Here is a 17972-nt window from a genome sequence, read left to right on the forward strand (position 1 = left end):
AAATGTACAGACAAGCTACAGTAACAGAAAAACCAGTAAAATACAATCATAACAGACCTCTGTATTAGCATAACCAGTATTTACTTATTAACTTGAAATTTTTTGTCTTTGAAATGACTGTGTATACAAAATGCATTTGTTCATCGTTTATGATAGTTTTATAAAATGGCATCATGTTGGGCTTTTTAACACTAAAATGTTAACACTGATTTCTGATTATTTTTGGGGGCAACGTCATTCAGAAAATGCCACCATTGAATAATTAATGCACTGTAGCCCAGCAGATACAAAATTTCTACCCATATCCTCCAGGCTTTGCAATGCGTGCGTCTGTGGAGATCCACAAGTATTTAGAACGTTTATTTCTACCTATCGAGAGGAGAAATTATCATAATGGTTCACAGTTACCCACATTAATTTGCAACTTTCAGGCAACTCTTAAATTTGTAAGAACATGTCTTCAAAATCTAATGAACATTTTATTCCATGTTGAGTTGACAGTTTTAACTCTTAGGTAACTCTTAGTCAAGTACAAATTTGGTTCTGCAGTGCCAACTACCTAGCACAGTTGGCTGGTGAGAGTCAAGGGAAGCTTAGCATTCCTTCGCAGTTTGTAGGAAAAATTTACAGGGTATATAATTAAGACATTGTCCTTAACACGCTAACTAACCAATTAAACAATATCACTTAGCAGAAAACTGGTCCCTGATTGTATCCAGGTAATCCAAAGTGATTTAAGCAAGCAAAGATGGATGCGAAACAATGAAGTTCCTTGGTAATATGTTTTGGTCACTAGTTAACATCTTATTGATTTTTAGAAAAATCCATGGTCACAAATTGTCTGCCCAATAATGTTTCTATTGACTATAAAGAATGGTCACATTGAAAAACCCAGTAATGACAGCAATAATTAGGTCAAAATAATAAGCACTTCATAATTTAATGCTTTAGTTGTCTGAAAATCAATTGCTTAATTTCGCTGACTTGCCGTGTAGACCAAAGATTACTGTCATTATTTTAATCAACCTGTTAGGATATATTACAACACACATCCAGGGCAATTGGGACTTGAACCTAGGCCTCTGAGCCCGAGAGCACAGGCCCTGTAAATTTGTGTGGTGCCTTCAATTTCCTCAATGTAATGAATATACAACCAATTAAATACATTTTCTAGTCATTCTCATAATGTAAATAAACATAGGCAACTTCCATGCATAATATCATGAACAGCAAAGATAAATGACAAGATAATCTAATTTAACTGATGTTGATTTAAGGGACAAACTTAGTTAGTGACACTTGGAACTACTCCAACTCTCTCACGCGGATATTTTTTAATTGGACTGTTCAGAAATGCGGTTCGTGCTTTTAGACCAGGTAGGACTTGAGTCCGAGCTTCCTGAATCAGTGAGGGTCACTACCACTGCGCTGCAAGGAGCCCTCAACTATCCTTTGCAGATACTTTCTAATTAATTTGTTTATCTTATCAACCATTCAGAGGTATTACACACCTCTGAGCAGGTGGGATTTGATCCTGAGTCTCCTTGCTCAGAGGCAGGAATGCAACTGCTGCAGCACAAGAGCCCCTAAAGATATTTTCTAAGCAACCTGCTCAGAAATGTTATTGCACACTTCTGGAGCAGATAGGATTTGAACCCAGGCCCATCTAGCTAGCATAATAGCTGAATGACTTAGTCCGATTTTACAATGGTACCAACCTAACTTACATGCTAAAGTCTCTGAAATTGGGGGTGGAATCCTTAACCTAATTCAGAAAAGATGGTACCAATGATCTAGGGTCTACAAACTACATCCTTTTTCCTGAAACTATTTTCTGTAATATCCAGCTATTAGATATCTATGCTTGGTTCTGCTGTTTACAGTATATTAGACCAATTCCTCCCAAAATAAAAATCTTTGGGAATACAAAGCTGTCTTCATTTTGCATCCCTGTTCCACATACTTCATTTCTAACTACTGGTCCCAGAGGAGGGTGGAGTCGATGCCTCAGGCTAAATCAAACTACACTATTCTGATGTTGTCTTTCATCTTAAACTGAGCACAAAAATGTATATCCACTGCCACGTATGTACTGTCTAGTTCCACCTCCAGCTCTGTAACATCTCTACCTCCACCTCCTTGCCTCAATCTTCATGCAGAATTCTCACCACCTGATTTGGTTATTCCAACGGCCATCTGCCCAGTCTCCTAGCTTTTTCCCATTAATAAACCTAAGCTTGTGCAAAAGAGAAGTGTTCATATATGGTCTCTCCTCATTAACCTCCATTGTTTTCATTTTCTTGTTTTTCGTCAAACTCCTTTTTGGCTTTAGATTACCTGCACCCCTCACCTTTACAGATTTTCCCAGTCTATATTTCTCAGAACATTGCAGTCCAACTCTAGCTTCCTACAAATCCTCCACTTCTGTCCATCCCATTTTCCTCTAAATTTACACCAAACCACATGGATCTGCCTTTTTCATCCCTCCTTTCTCTTGAATAAATGACAGCTCTCTGGTGAGCATAGCAGACTGTTCAACGTGAGCACTATAGCAAATCTGATTCCATTCTCATCTAGTGGTTATGTCACAAAGGGTAGTCATAAGCATTGAGAATACCTAATGATTTTCATCCACAGCCTAGGGTGTAATTGTAAAGTCTCCAGCATTACTTCAGTTGAGATCAGGTAATTGAACACAGATCACGCATTGAACCCAAGATCTGATCTACTCGCTAGATATGCTTGTTTAAGGGATACTTTTGTCCAGTATCTCTCAAGTTTGGTGCAATTCTATTGCACATAATAGAACACCTTAAAATATTTTTGCTTAGAGCTTTTTTTTTAATAATGAGATTTTAATTGCAGAGAGATACAATGCAGCATCAAAATCGACCTCCAACCATCACCAAGCAAAATGGTAAGTCATTTTCGTTCTGCTTCATTTTGGAGCAAGGTTTTCTGAACACATTCTCTGCAGCAGTCATAAAATCCTTTGTATTAAAATTGGGTACATAATTCAGTATATCCAGAGCATTGGGAGATTCTTCTCTTTGCTTTTGGCAAATGTGTGAATAGGGAAGGTTGGAGTATAATGAAATATGCAAACTGCAAATTTCATTTTTTTGGTTATGTGGTCACCTTAATTCCAGACCAGTTGATTTTTCTTTGACACTGCTGAAACGATGAATAAACAATTTGTAACAGTGGTGGAGTATAGTTGTCCTAGAGAGTTGCACGTATAATAATGATTCCACAGTCTTTCATATTTGAATGGTCTCTTCCAGATAGTTTTGTTGATATATTTGTCTGTTCCTAAAATGGGAAAGGTGCAAGTTTTGAAGCAATGAATGCCTATTTTAAATGTATGAAATAAGATAATATGAAAGGTAATTTTTAAAAATGTTAAATTATGGAGTTTTACAATTTTTTAATGAAAATTACTGTTATATCCAGTGTATTTACTTTGCATGCTTCTCAGTTGTCCATAAGGCAACACTTGTCAAGTTTCAAATCACTTGTTGTCAAATTCGATCAACGCTTCTATCTTCATTGGGCACTCTTGGATAATCAGGCTTATTGCAAAACAGAACCGTTTGCAATGGAATAAACAAACCAATTAAAAAGTACTCCACTTAAAGAAATCCTGCTCATTTACTTTTATTTTAAACTGTGAATAACAACCCCTCTGCAATCATCACTAAAATGCAAGTTCCAAACAGATAAGTCATCAGTCATTTTAAATATTGGTTTCAACTTCTCTTGTTTTTCCCACATCTCTGTCTATATTAATCAGGGGCTTTGGATCATTGAAAATTGAAGTTGTTCTTATTGAATGTATATATCAAAGAAAAAATGGTATTTAAGACTGAACACCTATTAACAGTTGGAAAAATAGGAACAGGCATAATTTGCCTATCAGTGATTATTCTGCAAATAACTGAAGGCAAAACAACTGATTTCCAATGTATCAATATTAGATCAGGAGAAACATTCCACTGGCTGTTAAGTGTGCAGTATGGTATTGGACTGCACAAAGGTGACCTTCAGTCTGAAGATTATACTGACAATGGTTGTGGAGGTTTGCATTATTTCAGATTATGTCGAGTACAAGCCATGGAGGTCATGATGCACTTCCTGACGTTCAGAGCCAAATCAGTGCTGCATTTATTAGTATCTATTGTAGAATAAATCTGCTAAGATTGCTATACAGAGAGGCAGCATGGACTTGACAGGCCAAGTAACATCAAGAGTCTGGTGCTGGAAAAACACAGCAGATGAAGCAGCATCTGAGGAGCAGGAAAATCAACGTTTCGAGCAAAAGTCAAGCATCAATTTTCCTGCTCCTCAGATGCTGCCTGACCTGCTGTGCTTTTTCAGCACCACACTCTTGACTCTGATCTCCAGCATCTGCAGTATTCACTTTCGCCTAGGCCAAGTAATGTCCTTTGCCAAAATGACTCTGACTCTATTGAGTTACAGCAGTGAGGACATTACGAAGTATCTTTAAATTAAGATGTCACTGTGGTTGAATAGATTTACAAAAGAACACCAAAATTGCTGGAGAGCTGCATGTTGAAAGTATCTATGCTCAAAACTACTGGTTTACATTAAATCCAATCATCATTTAAGTGCCATTCTCCTCTTGAAACAGTTGATCTCTCAAACATCAATTCCAAATATTTCATCTGTGCAGCTGGTGACACACTCATTGGATTAGGAAAATGTTGCTCTTGCCTATAACTCAGTCGTAGAAGCCTCAATCATTTTATTTGCCTTACGTTTACAGTCCAAAAAATCAGTTTTTATTAAGTATTGATTACATTAGTAACATCAATGCTAAAGGCATTACCAGTATAGCACCAAAAACCAAGGACTTTCAACATCATAATTGACACATTGTTGATTTGATTTTCTTGTTTTTAAGTATTGTAGCTCAACAAGGTTAGCAGCGTTTGTAGGTAAAATATGTTCTTGGCTGAGTAGAGCTTTCCCTTTACAACTGAAGGGAACATAAATAGAGAGGTGTTGTGTAATGTTTTACTTTTTTAAAAAACTAATCTGCATTCCAAGACATTAAACAAAATCATGAAATGATGCTTAGAAGGCAGTCGTAATAGTTTACAAGCAGTGTTATTTAACACCTTCTTTCTTTCTTAAATAGCTCTGAAACTGACCAAATTGCTTCAAGGTAAGTCTACCTGCATTGGCTTTTAATTCTAACATAGAAAATAGAGTGGTGCGTTAAGCAATGTGTGTGTTGCAAAGTTTAATTTCAGTGCTAGCACTTGAGCTGCAAATCATGATGCTGTATAGCAGGTTCCATACTACTTGCTATTCACTCCATTGCGGAAAATCTGTGGTTACTTGCCCAACTTCTGGAGTGGATTATCTAGTACCTCATGCAATATCTGCCTGCAGTAGCATTGACTAGTTCAGATCATGTGACAATGGCAGCAACTTATAGCTAATTGTTACAACTGTTTAGTCCATGACCTTTTGAGAAGAAGGCTTATTTTTAGTTCCGTTCTGAGAAAGCGACACCAGACCCAAAACATTAACTCTGATTTTCTTCACAGATAATGCCAGACCTGCTAAGCTTTTCCAGCAACTTTAGTTTTTGTTCTTATTATCAGCATTCTCAGTTCTTTTGGTTTTTATTTGCTTATTCAAATTGTTATATTTGCCAGATAAATGTACCTGCAATGGTATTGCATTGGGCATTGGGCTGAGGGAATCATACTGCGTTCTTCAACTGATGCAATGTGACAGTGCAGAGCAACCAAAATGTTTCTTTCTTTCCCTCTCCCTTGTTCTCTCCCCCTCCCCTGCTTGGCATCTCTTTCACTGTCCTCCTTGCTCTTGCTGCTGTGTGACATGCAGTGTTATTGAAAAGTGCATATTTGTATGGCTTGTTCAATGGAAGCATTATCTGTACAAGGAATTGAAAGATTTTTTTTCAAAAACATACATAAGGTTCTGTTGGCTGACATTTTTTAAGCAATACCATTTAAATAAATAAATATTATGTTTGCTGTTTGTGACACTTGTATTGCATACACATTTTGTTTGTCACAGAACAACAGTGCATTGCCCAAAAGTAATTTTGGCTTTTAATGCTTTGAGACTTTCTGAGAATATGACGGATGTGATATAGTTTTTTTCCACTTCTGGCCAGGGTGAAATGTAGTTTTTGAAATGAAGATTTTTTAAAAATCTGTTGCATCACTAAAGTTAATGCTTAGTTTCCCCTTAAGTTATTAGTGAGTTGTCCATTTGAACAATTGCAATTCATGTGGTTATCAGTGCATTCAGGGTGTTATTAAGGAGAGAGTTCTAAGTTTTGATCCAGTATCTCTTGAAAGTTTTCCCAATGAACTTGAGGAAACCTCTTAGTTGTAGCTGATAGAGCTTTACACTACAGTGTTCTTTTTCTCAAAATCGTTCACAAGCTCCTCTTTAACATTTGGAGAAGGAAGGAGTTGAAGATGCAGAACGTTCTGAGCTTTGGACTTCATCTTTCAGTTTTTTACAGTGATATTTTGCTGTGCCTGCTCCTTTACTATTCTCTCCTACCATGCCTTTTTCCCCATTTTTTTCCTCCTGTCCTCCTACCTGAATATCTTTGCCTTTCATTTAGTTCCCATCTAGCAAACATAGAAAACATAATTCTCAAAATTCCACTCAAGCTGAGCGTGAATGAATAGTAAGAGAGGATATACGCAGATTATTTGGCAATGCACATCTCTAAGTCATCTACAATCACTAAACAACTTAATGTTATATGACAAGCAGTCAGAAGTATGATGGTTGCCATGGAATCTGATAAGTAGAAACGAATGCTTTCAGCATGTGAAAAGTAACCTCACACCTATCGCTGAAATAAGAGGTGAAGCCTATGGCACTTTTCAAATATACTGTGGCAGATTGTACTTGAACAGCAGCAGAGTATGTCAGAATAGATTAGTAATCCGGATGTCTGGATTGTTAATCCAGAAAATGTGTGTTCATGTGCAATCTTAATGGTTGATAATTTGAACATAAATAGCAATCTGGAAATAAGATGGGGTATGTTTATTGTTTTTAAAAAACAAAATGAGCACATGACTATCAAGACTTTTGTACACTTTTTAAAATCACCCCTAACCTCAATCAGGGAAGAAAGCTAGCTTTCGTTACCTGGTCTGACTTATAGAATTCCAGCCCATACCAATATGGTTAACTCTTTCTTGAACTTTGAATTGGTCAAGCAATTCGCATTTGTCTCAGACCACTACGAAAAGAACAGGATGCAGCACTTCAAGGAGTTGGCTCATCACAATCTTCTCGGGATACATAAAACAAATGATAAGTACGGCCCATGCCCAGATTCCAAAATGTTTATTTTAACGTGGGACCAAGTGTATGGTGAGATGCCTTGATGTAAGCTGTATCATGTTAGTACTAAATGCTTGAGAGATTGGAACGATTAAGACAAAACGAAGGATGTTGTAGACTTTATCAGACTGCTGCTGATACTGTAAGAAAAGTAGAAATTAGACTGAAAGGCTCAACAAAGAACAATGGGAAAGGCGAATGCAAACCTTGATATGTTCAGTGATCTTCAAAGAAGCAGAAGTCTCAAATCATTCATCCAAACGATAGAATTGACCCCATCAAGACAGTCTAAACCCACTGAAGCTGACTGTTTTTTTTTTCAAAATTGCAATTATCCGAATTTTACTTTAGGAGAAGTTTGAAATGTTGTACAGTGAGTCAAGATGTCACGAGAATATGACTTTGTTTGCAAAATCAATGCATGTCATGGGGAGGGGTGTGGGGCACAAAGATTAAATACTCTTCCCTTTGATTTTTTTGTTTCATAAGTTATTAACAAGCTCAAAACCACAAGCAGTCTTTCCAACAACTTTCCACAAAATCCTTGCAATTTGCCAACTCAAGAATTCAGCTTGAACTTTTGTAAGGGTTGAATTTCAGTACTTGAGTTTGTGTGTACTTGGACTTGCAGATTGAGCACCCTTGCAGTAGATAATCGTATGTGACTGTTTCTGCAGTGATGTATTTACTTCCGTCAATGTTAAATACTAATACTAGTCCCATTAAACTGAAATGTCTTAAAACAGTACCACTTGAGAGCAAGAGCTTACTGTATATGCAGCGTATTAATAACCTACTGGTCATCTGATAATTTTAAAAAAAACTTCAAGGTTCAGATGATTTAAATTGCAAGAGACTAATTGATTCAATTGCCTAGATTTTGTCAGATTTCCACTTATCAACAATCACTTATTTGGAGCATAGCAAATGTTTAATGATCTGATACTTAGGCCACAACTTTATCTTCATACTTATTTCATTGAGATGGATTTTTAAATAAGATATTTTGCCCACTTGTATTGTCAATGAAATGCAGCCATAAGCATGGCTTTATTTAGTGATCTTGAATGCTTGACTTACAAATTTTACCCCATTTTTAAAATGTTGCCATTACATCAATTTTGACTTCTCTTGCACTTTACTCCATTAGATGTTTGGAAAGGGTTCCAGTGCAAATGAAACTTCTTGACTCATTACAGCTGGAGATTTCATTATCTGTTGATGCAGATCTCTTTCTAAAAATAAGACTGACTTCTCTCCATTGTGATGGTGGTTTTTTTCTCATTTTGTGTAGAATGTTGGAAGATGACCTCAAACTTAGCAGCAGTGAAGACAGCGATGCTGACCAGGTTTGCCTTCACTCCAGCATTTGTTCTGTGTGTATGAAAAATGAATATATTTCATTAATGAAACTAACTTGCAGTTTGCATTAGCGCATGAATGTGCTGGAGGAAAATGCATAAGTTGCTCAATTCTTGAAGAATAGACAAAGTGTTTTTGTGTTAAGCTTCCCTGGATGATCTTTTCACTCACCAAAACTTGAGATAATTGATTGGCAACAAAAGTTTACATTTATCAATGGTGAATCAAGTTAATGGAATTAAGAACAAAGCCATTTATAATGGATCACATGCAGCAGACAGCAAAAATGAAACAAAGGAATGGAAATGGAAGGAGAAATGCTTTACTACTATGAGATCCATAGGTTCACAGGTTGACTTTGCAGCTTGCTAAAGCAAGAAAGAAACTGTTGTGTGTATATAAATGGAATATTTCATTCATCTCCCTCCTGTAATGTCAAATCAGATGCCTGGGGGCAATAATGGAGGAAAGAAATCCAAAGCTGCACTAATCCTGAGATTTTGCATTTAGATCTAAGCCTACAGAACTAGAAATGGATTTTTCCTGCTATCAAACAAAATACTGCTTTCTCATTCAGGTTTTGCAATTTTGTCTGTTTCAATACATCAGCCGCAACCAGTGTGCTCATGGTTTGTTACATGTTTAGTAACATCTTTAAGAATATTTACTGGTTCTATCACTTGTACTAAAGTTGCATGTTGTTTTGATGGAAAACTTTAGCTTTTATTGGATTTACATTCTAAAAATGCAAATTTTCTGATTATATGTAAAGCACACTTTTGTGAAGAGTTGGCATATCACATCTTCCAAATTAACTTTTTGGAATATTTTGGAAAGAAATGGTATATCCTAAATTTAATTATTAACATACCTTAATTTTATGAGTATCTTTTTTTTCCCTAGGATTTGGGGAAAGCAACATCAAGGGCTAATCTTGATGGGTAGGTAGCACTTGTCTCTAATGCGGAAAGATCATCATAATTGTGTCCCTTTTGTATCTTTCTTTATGCCCCCATTGTCTTTTTGATTGGTAAATTTGCAAGTTATGTACTCATTGACTTAACACTGAGTGTATCAGGACCTTCGAGGAAAAAGTGAGGTCTGCAGATGCTGGAGATCAGAGCTGAAAATGTGTTGCTGGAACAGCGCAGCAGGTCAGCAGCATCCAGGGAACAGGAGAATCGACGTTTCGGGCATAAGCCTGAAGAAGGGCTTATGCCCGAAATGTCGATTCTCCTGTTCCCTGGATGCTGCGCTGTTCCAGCAACACATTTTCAGCTCTGTATCAGGACCTTGAGAACATTGGCCTGCACCTAGCAAATTGTAATCCTTGAAGTGTTTGCCATAATCTGATTTATCCTGCAATTAAGTTCAACAACACAATTATATGTTACGTGACTGGCACTTGTATGGAATTTCCCATTGGAAAATTTTATTTAATATATGGTTCCAGAATATTATAAATAATTATAATGAAATGCATGAATTTCATGAATAACTTGTTTAAAAAGTGCATAACTCACTTGCTAGGACTTCATCTCAAAATATTAATAATAACTTGAGAAATAACTTGTTCTTTTGAAAGTTATAGGTTTCTTGAAGCTCTTTTTCTTATGGTTTAGATTATGAAACAAAATAAATTACTTGTGACTATAACTAGAGACCTGGTGATATGTTTAATGGGCTGATATTGCATATTTGGTTAAGACGAGATGGTATTTAGTGAAGTGAGAAAATTGCTGACTTATTAACTATATAATGCCTATAGATAAGTGACTACTTACACTTGACATTTTAAAATTTAAAACTTACTTTTCTCATTGACTTAACAAATAATCTTCTCTCTTTCTCAAGCAGTTCTGAACTTTCCCAGCAAAACAGTGAGGGTGTGGAACCTCCAAGGGCTGATTCCAGTAGCCACAGTGGGTCTGAAAGTAGTTCTGGGTCAGACTCTGAAAGTGAGAGTAGCTCTAGTGACAGTGAGGCGAATGAACCATCGTGTATATCTCCTGAGGTATGTTAGGGGTTTGATCTTCATGAACCTCTCTATGTAATGCATTGGTATACTAGTGACTGATACTATTTATTTTGCAACATTTTTAAAGGATGTAATTGGACATTAGAATGCTTTTCTATTTTATTGGCAGTAATGCATATCATGAACACTTATACAATTGAATGAAGTTCCACCACAATACTGTAAATTCTAGTTTTCCCATTGGTACAGTCATGTTTTTTGCCTTTTTTTTACTGTTACCAATTCTTCATGTTCCAAAGTCCAACAACCCCATTATTGTTACCCCCCATTTTCCTGCAAACACAAATGTCTCATTCAACTTGGAGAAGATTTTTTTTTTACTGTCGTCACTTGTCATTTTGAGAGGTTTTCATTTGTTTAACAGAAAATGCCTTGAGTCTTTGTGGATACCTGTCAGATATGGATTAATTTCTACATGTTATCTAGAACTACCTGAAACCATCTTCTATTGTTTCAAGGCTGTTGCACACTCAAATCATGTTGTCTACCAATGTGGGCACTATTCCCCCAATAAAACAAAAACTTGCATTCCTATAGTACCTATAGTGACTTTAAAATGTACCAAAACAGAAAATGTAGACATCAAGGTCCGAAAAATAACTGTTGTAATGACCAACTTATTTGTTTTTGTGAGAGAATTTTATTTGTGTTTTTCTTAACTACCAGAATCTCAAAGTACTTTACAGCTAATAAAGAATTTTGAAGTGTATAAAATTGTTATGTAAAAGATGTAGCATCAAACTGTCCAGAGCAAGATCCCACAAACCGTACTTTGATACTGCTAAAAAACCTGCTTTCATGATCTTGATTAAGGAATGAACATTTGTTAGTTTTTTGTAACTTGATGTGCAGAAATCCAGAAGTTGCTGTAATTCTTTTAATTATCTAGGGCCTTTGCATTGGTTTCAGTTAATGCCAGAATCAATATGTGTTAATTTGTTAAACAGTCAACAACCTCTTCTCTTGTCGTACGAATTGTTATTGTTGTTCGAAATTTGGCATTCTTGCATTTGTCCTAATGAGTGCAAGACAAAGATCTTTACAAAAACATGTCTCTTCCTTCAGCATTGTTCAAGTCTTGTCAGTGATTCTGGGCTTTCCCAGAATAGATGAGGTTTTTTCAGAACGTCCGTACGTCCAGACTGGTTGTAAAAATCCTTTTTTAAACCAGTTCCATTTCTGAATTATATGTCATGAGGATTATAATCATTAAAGTTGGTTTTATATTTAAACGTCAAATTTCTTCTTTGGGATAAATTCCATTTTTAAAAATTTTTTGCTTTAACCTTATGTCTATCCCAGTGATCAGTTCACAATTAAAAACTAAATTGAAAAAGGTTCAGTAGTTTTTATTTCCTAATTTATTTCCTGAGAAAATATTTGTCGCAACAGGTTGCTTTACTCTGATGGCATAGCTATTCTAGGTGCCTGCAAATTTACTTTACTTGACACCAAAAATAAATTCATGTCGAGAAAGGGAAAATCTACAGTACAGTTATCATTATATCTCTGGGCAGTTTACTTCAAGGTCAACAGAAAAATTGCTGATTTACTACCTACTGCAAAACCAGTTTATATATCAAGTATAACATCTTTCCTAGGTTCTGTCTTTTTTTTTAACTTCGGTCTTGGGAATTGGGTGCTGCGGACTGACCAACATTTAATGTCTGTCCCTAGTTGCCCTTGAAGGTGGTGTTGAGCTGCCTCCTTGAATTGCATCAGTCCATTTGCTGCAGGTGGACCCACAATGCCGTGAGAGAGGAATTCCAGAATTTTGAGCCAGTGAAGGAGCTGTGATATGTTTCCAAGTCAAGATGTTGAGAGGCTTAAAGGGGAATTTGTAGTTGATGGTGTTCCCATGTATTTGTTGCCCTTGGTCTTCTACATGGAAGTGGAAGATACCTTGAAGCCTTGGTGAATTTCTACAGTGCATCTTCTAGGTGCTGCACACTGCTGCTACAGAATGTCAGTGGTAGTGGGAGTGGATGTTGTGGATCAAGCAGGCTGCTTTCTCCTGCATAGTGTAAAGCTTCTTGTGTTGTTGGAGCTACACTTATCCAGGCAAGTAGAGTATTCCATCACCGTCCTGACTCAAGCCTGATAGCTAAGGATGCAGAATAGTTACTTAATATCTTGAATTTGAGAACTTGTCCTCAGTCTGCCATGTCTAATCCTTCATTGACCAAAGATAATTGGCAGTGATACTCTGATATTTAACATGGTGGAAAGAAGCAGGCCATTCAACTAGCTGAAATGCTTTGTCCTTCAGTGAGATCATGGCTGGTCTAATGATCCTCAACTCCATTTTGCTAACTTTATTCCACATAACGGTTGATTCTCTTAATGATTAAAAATCTATCCATCTCAGCCTGAATGACCCAACAAAACAGCCCCTCTGTCATTAAAGAATTCCAAAGATTCAGTACCCTCAGAAGAAATTCCTCCTCGTCTCTTACTAAGTGTACAACTATGTATTCTGATATTATGCCTGCTGGCCCTAGACTCTCCCACAAGAGGAGACACCCTTTCCACATTTACCCTGTCCAGTCCCCTAAGAATCTTGTATGTTGCAATAAGTTTGTCTCTCATTTTTCTATATTCCGGTGTGTACTGTCATGACCTACTCAACCTCCCCTCACGAGACAGTTCCAACACCTGGGGTCAGCCTTGTGAACCTTCTCTGTACTACCTTTCAATATATCTTACAATAGATAAAGGGCCCAAAACCATTCACAGTTTTTGTTCTGATTATGCCTTATATAGTTTTAGCAAGACTTCCTTATTTTTATGCTCCATTCCCTTTGACATAAAGGCCAGCATTCCACTTGCCTTCCATATTCTGCTGTACTCGTATGCAAGTTTTTTGGAATTTATGCAGAAGGGCTTCCAAATCCATCTGTAGCTTTCTGCAGTCTTTCTCCAATTAAATAATATTTAGTGCTCCTCCTGCCAACATTTCAACATTGTAACCGCACATTTTCTCACATTATATTCTGTATGTCAAGTTTTTGTCCATTTGCTTAACCCTGTCTCTACTCCTGGATCAACTGATTTCGTCATCATGTGTTTTCCCACCTATTTTTATCATCTGCAACCTTGGGTATAGTGCAATTACTTTCCTCATTCAAATCATTGTTATAGGTACTGTAAGTAACTGTGGTCCCTATACTGATCTCTCTGCTTTTTCACTAATTGAGTTGCCATCCTGAAAAGGCCTCTCTCATCGCAACCTACTGCCTTCTATTCGTTAGCCAATCCCCTATCCATGCTAATGTACTACCTCTAAAACAATGGGCTTTTATGTATGTAAGTTAGCTCACTGAGCTGGAAGGTTTGTTTTTAGATGTTTCGTCACCATGACTAGGTAACATCAGTGAGAGTCTCTGGTGAAGCGCTGGTGGTATGTCCCGCCTCTCTATTTATAGGCCTTGGTTTCTTAAGGTGGATGATGTTATTTCCAGTTCTTTCTAGGGAAGGTAGATGGGATGTAAGGTAGTTGGGATTTAAGTCGATATGTTTATTGATGGAGTTCTGGTTAGAATGCCATGCCTGTAAGAATTCTTGTGTGTCTTTATTTTGCCTGTCCTAGAATGTGTGTGTTGTCCCAGTCATAGTGAGGTCCTTCTTTGTCTGTACGTATAGAAACTAGTGATAGTGGGTCATGTCTTCTCATGGCTAGTTGGTGGCAAGTTTCTGCTTGTTTGTCCAGTGTAGTGTTTTCTTTTCACAGTTCTTGAATGGTGTTTTGTAAATCACATTAGATTTGCTGGTAGTATCTAATGGATCCTTTAGGTTCATTAGTCACTGTTTAAGTGTGTTGGTAGGTTTGTCGGCTACGATGATGCCAAGGGGTCTGAGTAGTCGGGAAGTCATTTCTCATATGTCTATGATGTAAGATAATGTGGCTATAGTTTTTGGTTGAATTGTGTCTGCTTCTTTGGGTTTGTTTCTGAGGAATTGGCGGATTGTGTTTCTTGGGTACTAATTTTTCTTGAAAACATTGTATCCATATTTTTCTTCTGCTCTTTGTAGTTCTTGGGTGCTGCAGTGTGATGTTGCTCATTGAAATAATGTCTTGATGCCGCTCCGTTTATGGCTTTTATCTTAAATGGCATAATATGTTGTGCCTTATCAAATGCCTTCTGAAAATCCAAATATGTTGCATACACGTGGTTGAAAAAGCATAAAAGGTGATTTATTCCCTTTGGATGCAAAAATTATTTAGGAAATAACAAGCAAAGTAATATTAGTCAACCAAGTTGATGTATTGTTTGGGTTCAGAAGAATTCTTTTTGAGTCTGCTTTTCTGCTTGAATATGTTTTTAATCAATGATTAGCAGTTCAACATTTTTTCTCTCTATCTTTTAGCCGGAGCCACCACCTTCAAGTAAGTGGCAATTAGACAACTGGCTGAACAAGGTGAATTCTCATAAAGTTTCACCAGCTTCATCTGTGGACAGTCACATTCAGTCATCACAGAGTCACAGTTATAAGAAGGAGAACAGAGACCAGAGTACGTATGAGGATCCAGGTGGATCCAAGGATGGAAACACAGCCACTCCTGGAAGAGATTCGAGGAATGCACAGAAAGGGTCCGAAACTAGAAGTCGTCAAAAGTCACCAGCGCAAAGTGATGGTAGTGCACAGAGGAAGACAGTTGGTAAAAAACAGCCCAAGAAAGCAGAGCGGCCAACTGTAACTGAGGAACAAAGAGGAGGACTAAAAGTTGAAAGTGAGCCTACTTCAGACAGAGCAACTCCTATTCCTGCAAATCGTCATAAAGCTGCTACAAAGGGTTATAGAAAACCCAGCACAAAGAGAGAATCCAAGTCTTCAACTCGGGTAACTGTTGAAAAAAGAAAACACAAGAGTGCCAATAAAACACCTCAGAAATCAAGGGAGTATGTTGAAACAGACTCGTCTTCCTCAGATTCTGAACAAAGCGAAACTCTCGCTCCTGCTTCTCAGACTCCAAAGTATTCTGAGAATAATAGGACTCCTGTCCATAAATCCTCTGTTGATGGGGAAGACAACTTTTTTCGGCAAAGGCTTTTCTCTCCTATGGAAGAGAAAGAACTCCTTTCGCCGCTGAGTGATGTTGATGACAAATACCGTAATATTACTTCACTCATTGTTAGGATTGACTTAAGTCTATTATCTAGGAAACCTGAATCACCTCGTAAAGAAATGGAGCAAACTAAAGTGGATAAGGAGATCTCTTTGGATAGGCATATGCGAGACACTCCAAAGCAGTCTACTGAAAAAAAATCAAATAAAGGCAAGCGAAAACACAAGGTGAGAGGCAAAACAGCTTTACTGATTTATTGTATGTTTTGTTCCTTCACAATAATGGAAGCAATTTAGAAAGGTAACAAATGACCAGTTTAGGAGTATAAATAGTTGTTTTTCTTCATCGAGACTCTTTTTCAGCTGCAATATTAACTCCCACAATTTGTGAAAAGTATGTGTTTAGCACATCTTTTATCTGGCACCTGATGCTCAGTTGATAACACTCAGCTGAAAATCAGAATGTTGAGTCCCAGTCCAAGAATTGAACCGCAAAATTCAAGACAAACTCCAGTGATATGCTGAACTGTCAAAGGTACAGATGAGATGTTAAACTGCGATCATATCTGCCTGCTCAATAGGACAACTCAGATTCCCAGCACTGTATTGAAGAACAGGGAAATCGTCCCCAGTATTCTATTCCAATCCCTCAATCAACATCACTTTAAAAAACAAAACAGTTATTTGCCATTGTGCTGTTTCTGGAAGTTTGCTGTTTTACAGATTAATTCCTATACACAGTCTTATGCATACAATTGTCTTTTTCAGAAATGAAAATACTGTTAACCTTGCACTTTCTGAGCACTGCAAGGAAACAAAATCTAGACTTCTCACCAGCGGAAAAACAAGGTTATTTATGGCAGATTCGAAGCAGCAATTAGTATAAACTTGGAGTAAATTTAATGGTGCAGTCAAACTCTGTTCAAAGAGAAGATATGTTTGGGTTGGAGTCTTGTTATTTAATAAATAGCATGTTAGCCTGTTTAACATTGCTTCCATGGTCATATTTGAAACTCCTTTCTTGTCTCTACTTCATTCAGCTGATTGCAATTATTAAAAGTTCTGTAATAATTTGCAGAGATGGGTTTAGTTTTGGGGATTATAAATTAAAATGCTGAAAGAAATACAACAAAATCTTACCTTCCCATATTGTCACATCCTTGATGTAGTAGAATCAAGTTTTGAAGTGTGAAAAGAAGCTGAGACCCATTTTGCCTATGCCAGCTGGCAAATAGCCATCAGCTCTTAGCTCATGACCTTACCCCTTAATAGTACTTCAAGTGTATATCCAATAACTTACAAATGTCACAAGGACTTCTGCCATTATTTGATAGTTTTAGCTCCTTTCCACTTTGTGTTAGCATTGTCCCTTACTATTCTTTCCTGTTTTTTATCTCCCCGCCCAACCACCAACACATTCACACCTCCCCCATCTCTCTCCTCCCTCCCCCCCCCCCCCCACCTTGCTCCCTCCTACACTCACTCACACTCATTTAATTATTACACCCCTCAGTTACAAAGAAACAACCCCAGCTCCTAGCTTTTTTTTTCGGTTCAGCATAAATCTTTGTAAATCTTCTCTGTACCCTCTGTCGTGCAAACCCCAGCTTCCTTGGAGAATGTTGACTTTTGGCAGTGGCCTAACCAGCATTTAATGAGTTCCAACATGGCCTACTAGTTCTTTTTATTCTGTGATTCAGCTAATACAGGCACATATCCTATTTACCTAATTGGCAACCTTTTCTGCCTGTCCATACAACTTATCTAATTTGTGAATGTAGACTGCAAAGTTACTCTGTTCTTCTGCTTTTCTGTGTCCTACCATTTATATTCTATTTCCTTAAATTCTTCACCTTCCCCAAATGCTTTATCCCTCATTTCTCTGCCTTGAAGGCCATTTACCACAGTTCCACACATTTGACTAGTTCATTAATATCTGCCCATATGTATGTAACTTACAGCTTTCTTGTTTGTCAACCTCATAGCCGGTGTTTGTATAATCTATAAACTACGTACTCATACCCGTTACATTCAAGTTCAAATTGTTGATATTTCTCTCTAAGGTCAAAGCACCTTGTACTGAGTCCCTTGGGATTCAGTAACGAAATGGACTAGTCCGTTTCAAAAAGTA

General features: G+C 37.2%; 1 protein-coding gene across 5 annotated transcripts in view; it reads left to right on the forward strand.

Annotated features, from left to right (window-relative positions):
* aff4 (ALF transcription elongation factor 4) overlaps positions 1-17972 on the forward strand; it is a 103499-nt gene that overhangs the window by 60560 nt on the left and 24967 nt on the right. For 2 of the 5 annotated variants that reach the window (XM_043703319.2, XM_087995239.1), the window contains 6 exons: positions 2866-2917; positions 5162-5188; positions 8669-8723; positions 9640-9677; positions 10591-10750; positions 15143-16069. In XM_043703319.2, coding sequence (XP_043559254.1) covers positions 2866-2917; positions 5162-5188; positions 8669-8723; positions 9640-9677; positions 10591-10750; positions 15143-16069 — 1259 coding nt within the window. The remainder of the gene's footprint in view (positions 1-2865; positions 2918-5161; positions 5189-8668; positions 8724-9639; positions 9678-10590; positions 10751-15142; positions 16070-17972) is intronic. The other 3 variants (XM_043703318.2, XM_087995238.1, XM_043703322.2) reach the window with 3 other exon arrangements.

Source organism: Chiloscyllium plagiosum, unplaced genomic scaffold, assembly GCF_037043375.1.
Source record: "Chiloscyllium plagiosum isolate Xiang-an unplaced genomic scaffold, Cpla_swu_hap1 HiC_scaffold_16, whole genome shotgun sequence".
Taxonomy (NCBI): Eukaryota; Metazoa; Chordata; class Chondrichthyes; order Orectolobiformes; family Hemiscylliidae; genus Chiloscyllium; species Chiloscyllium plagiosum.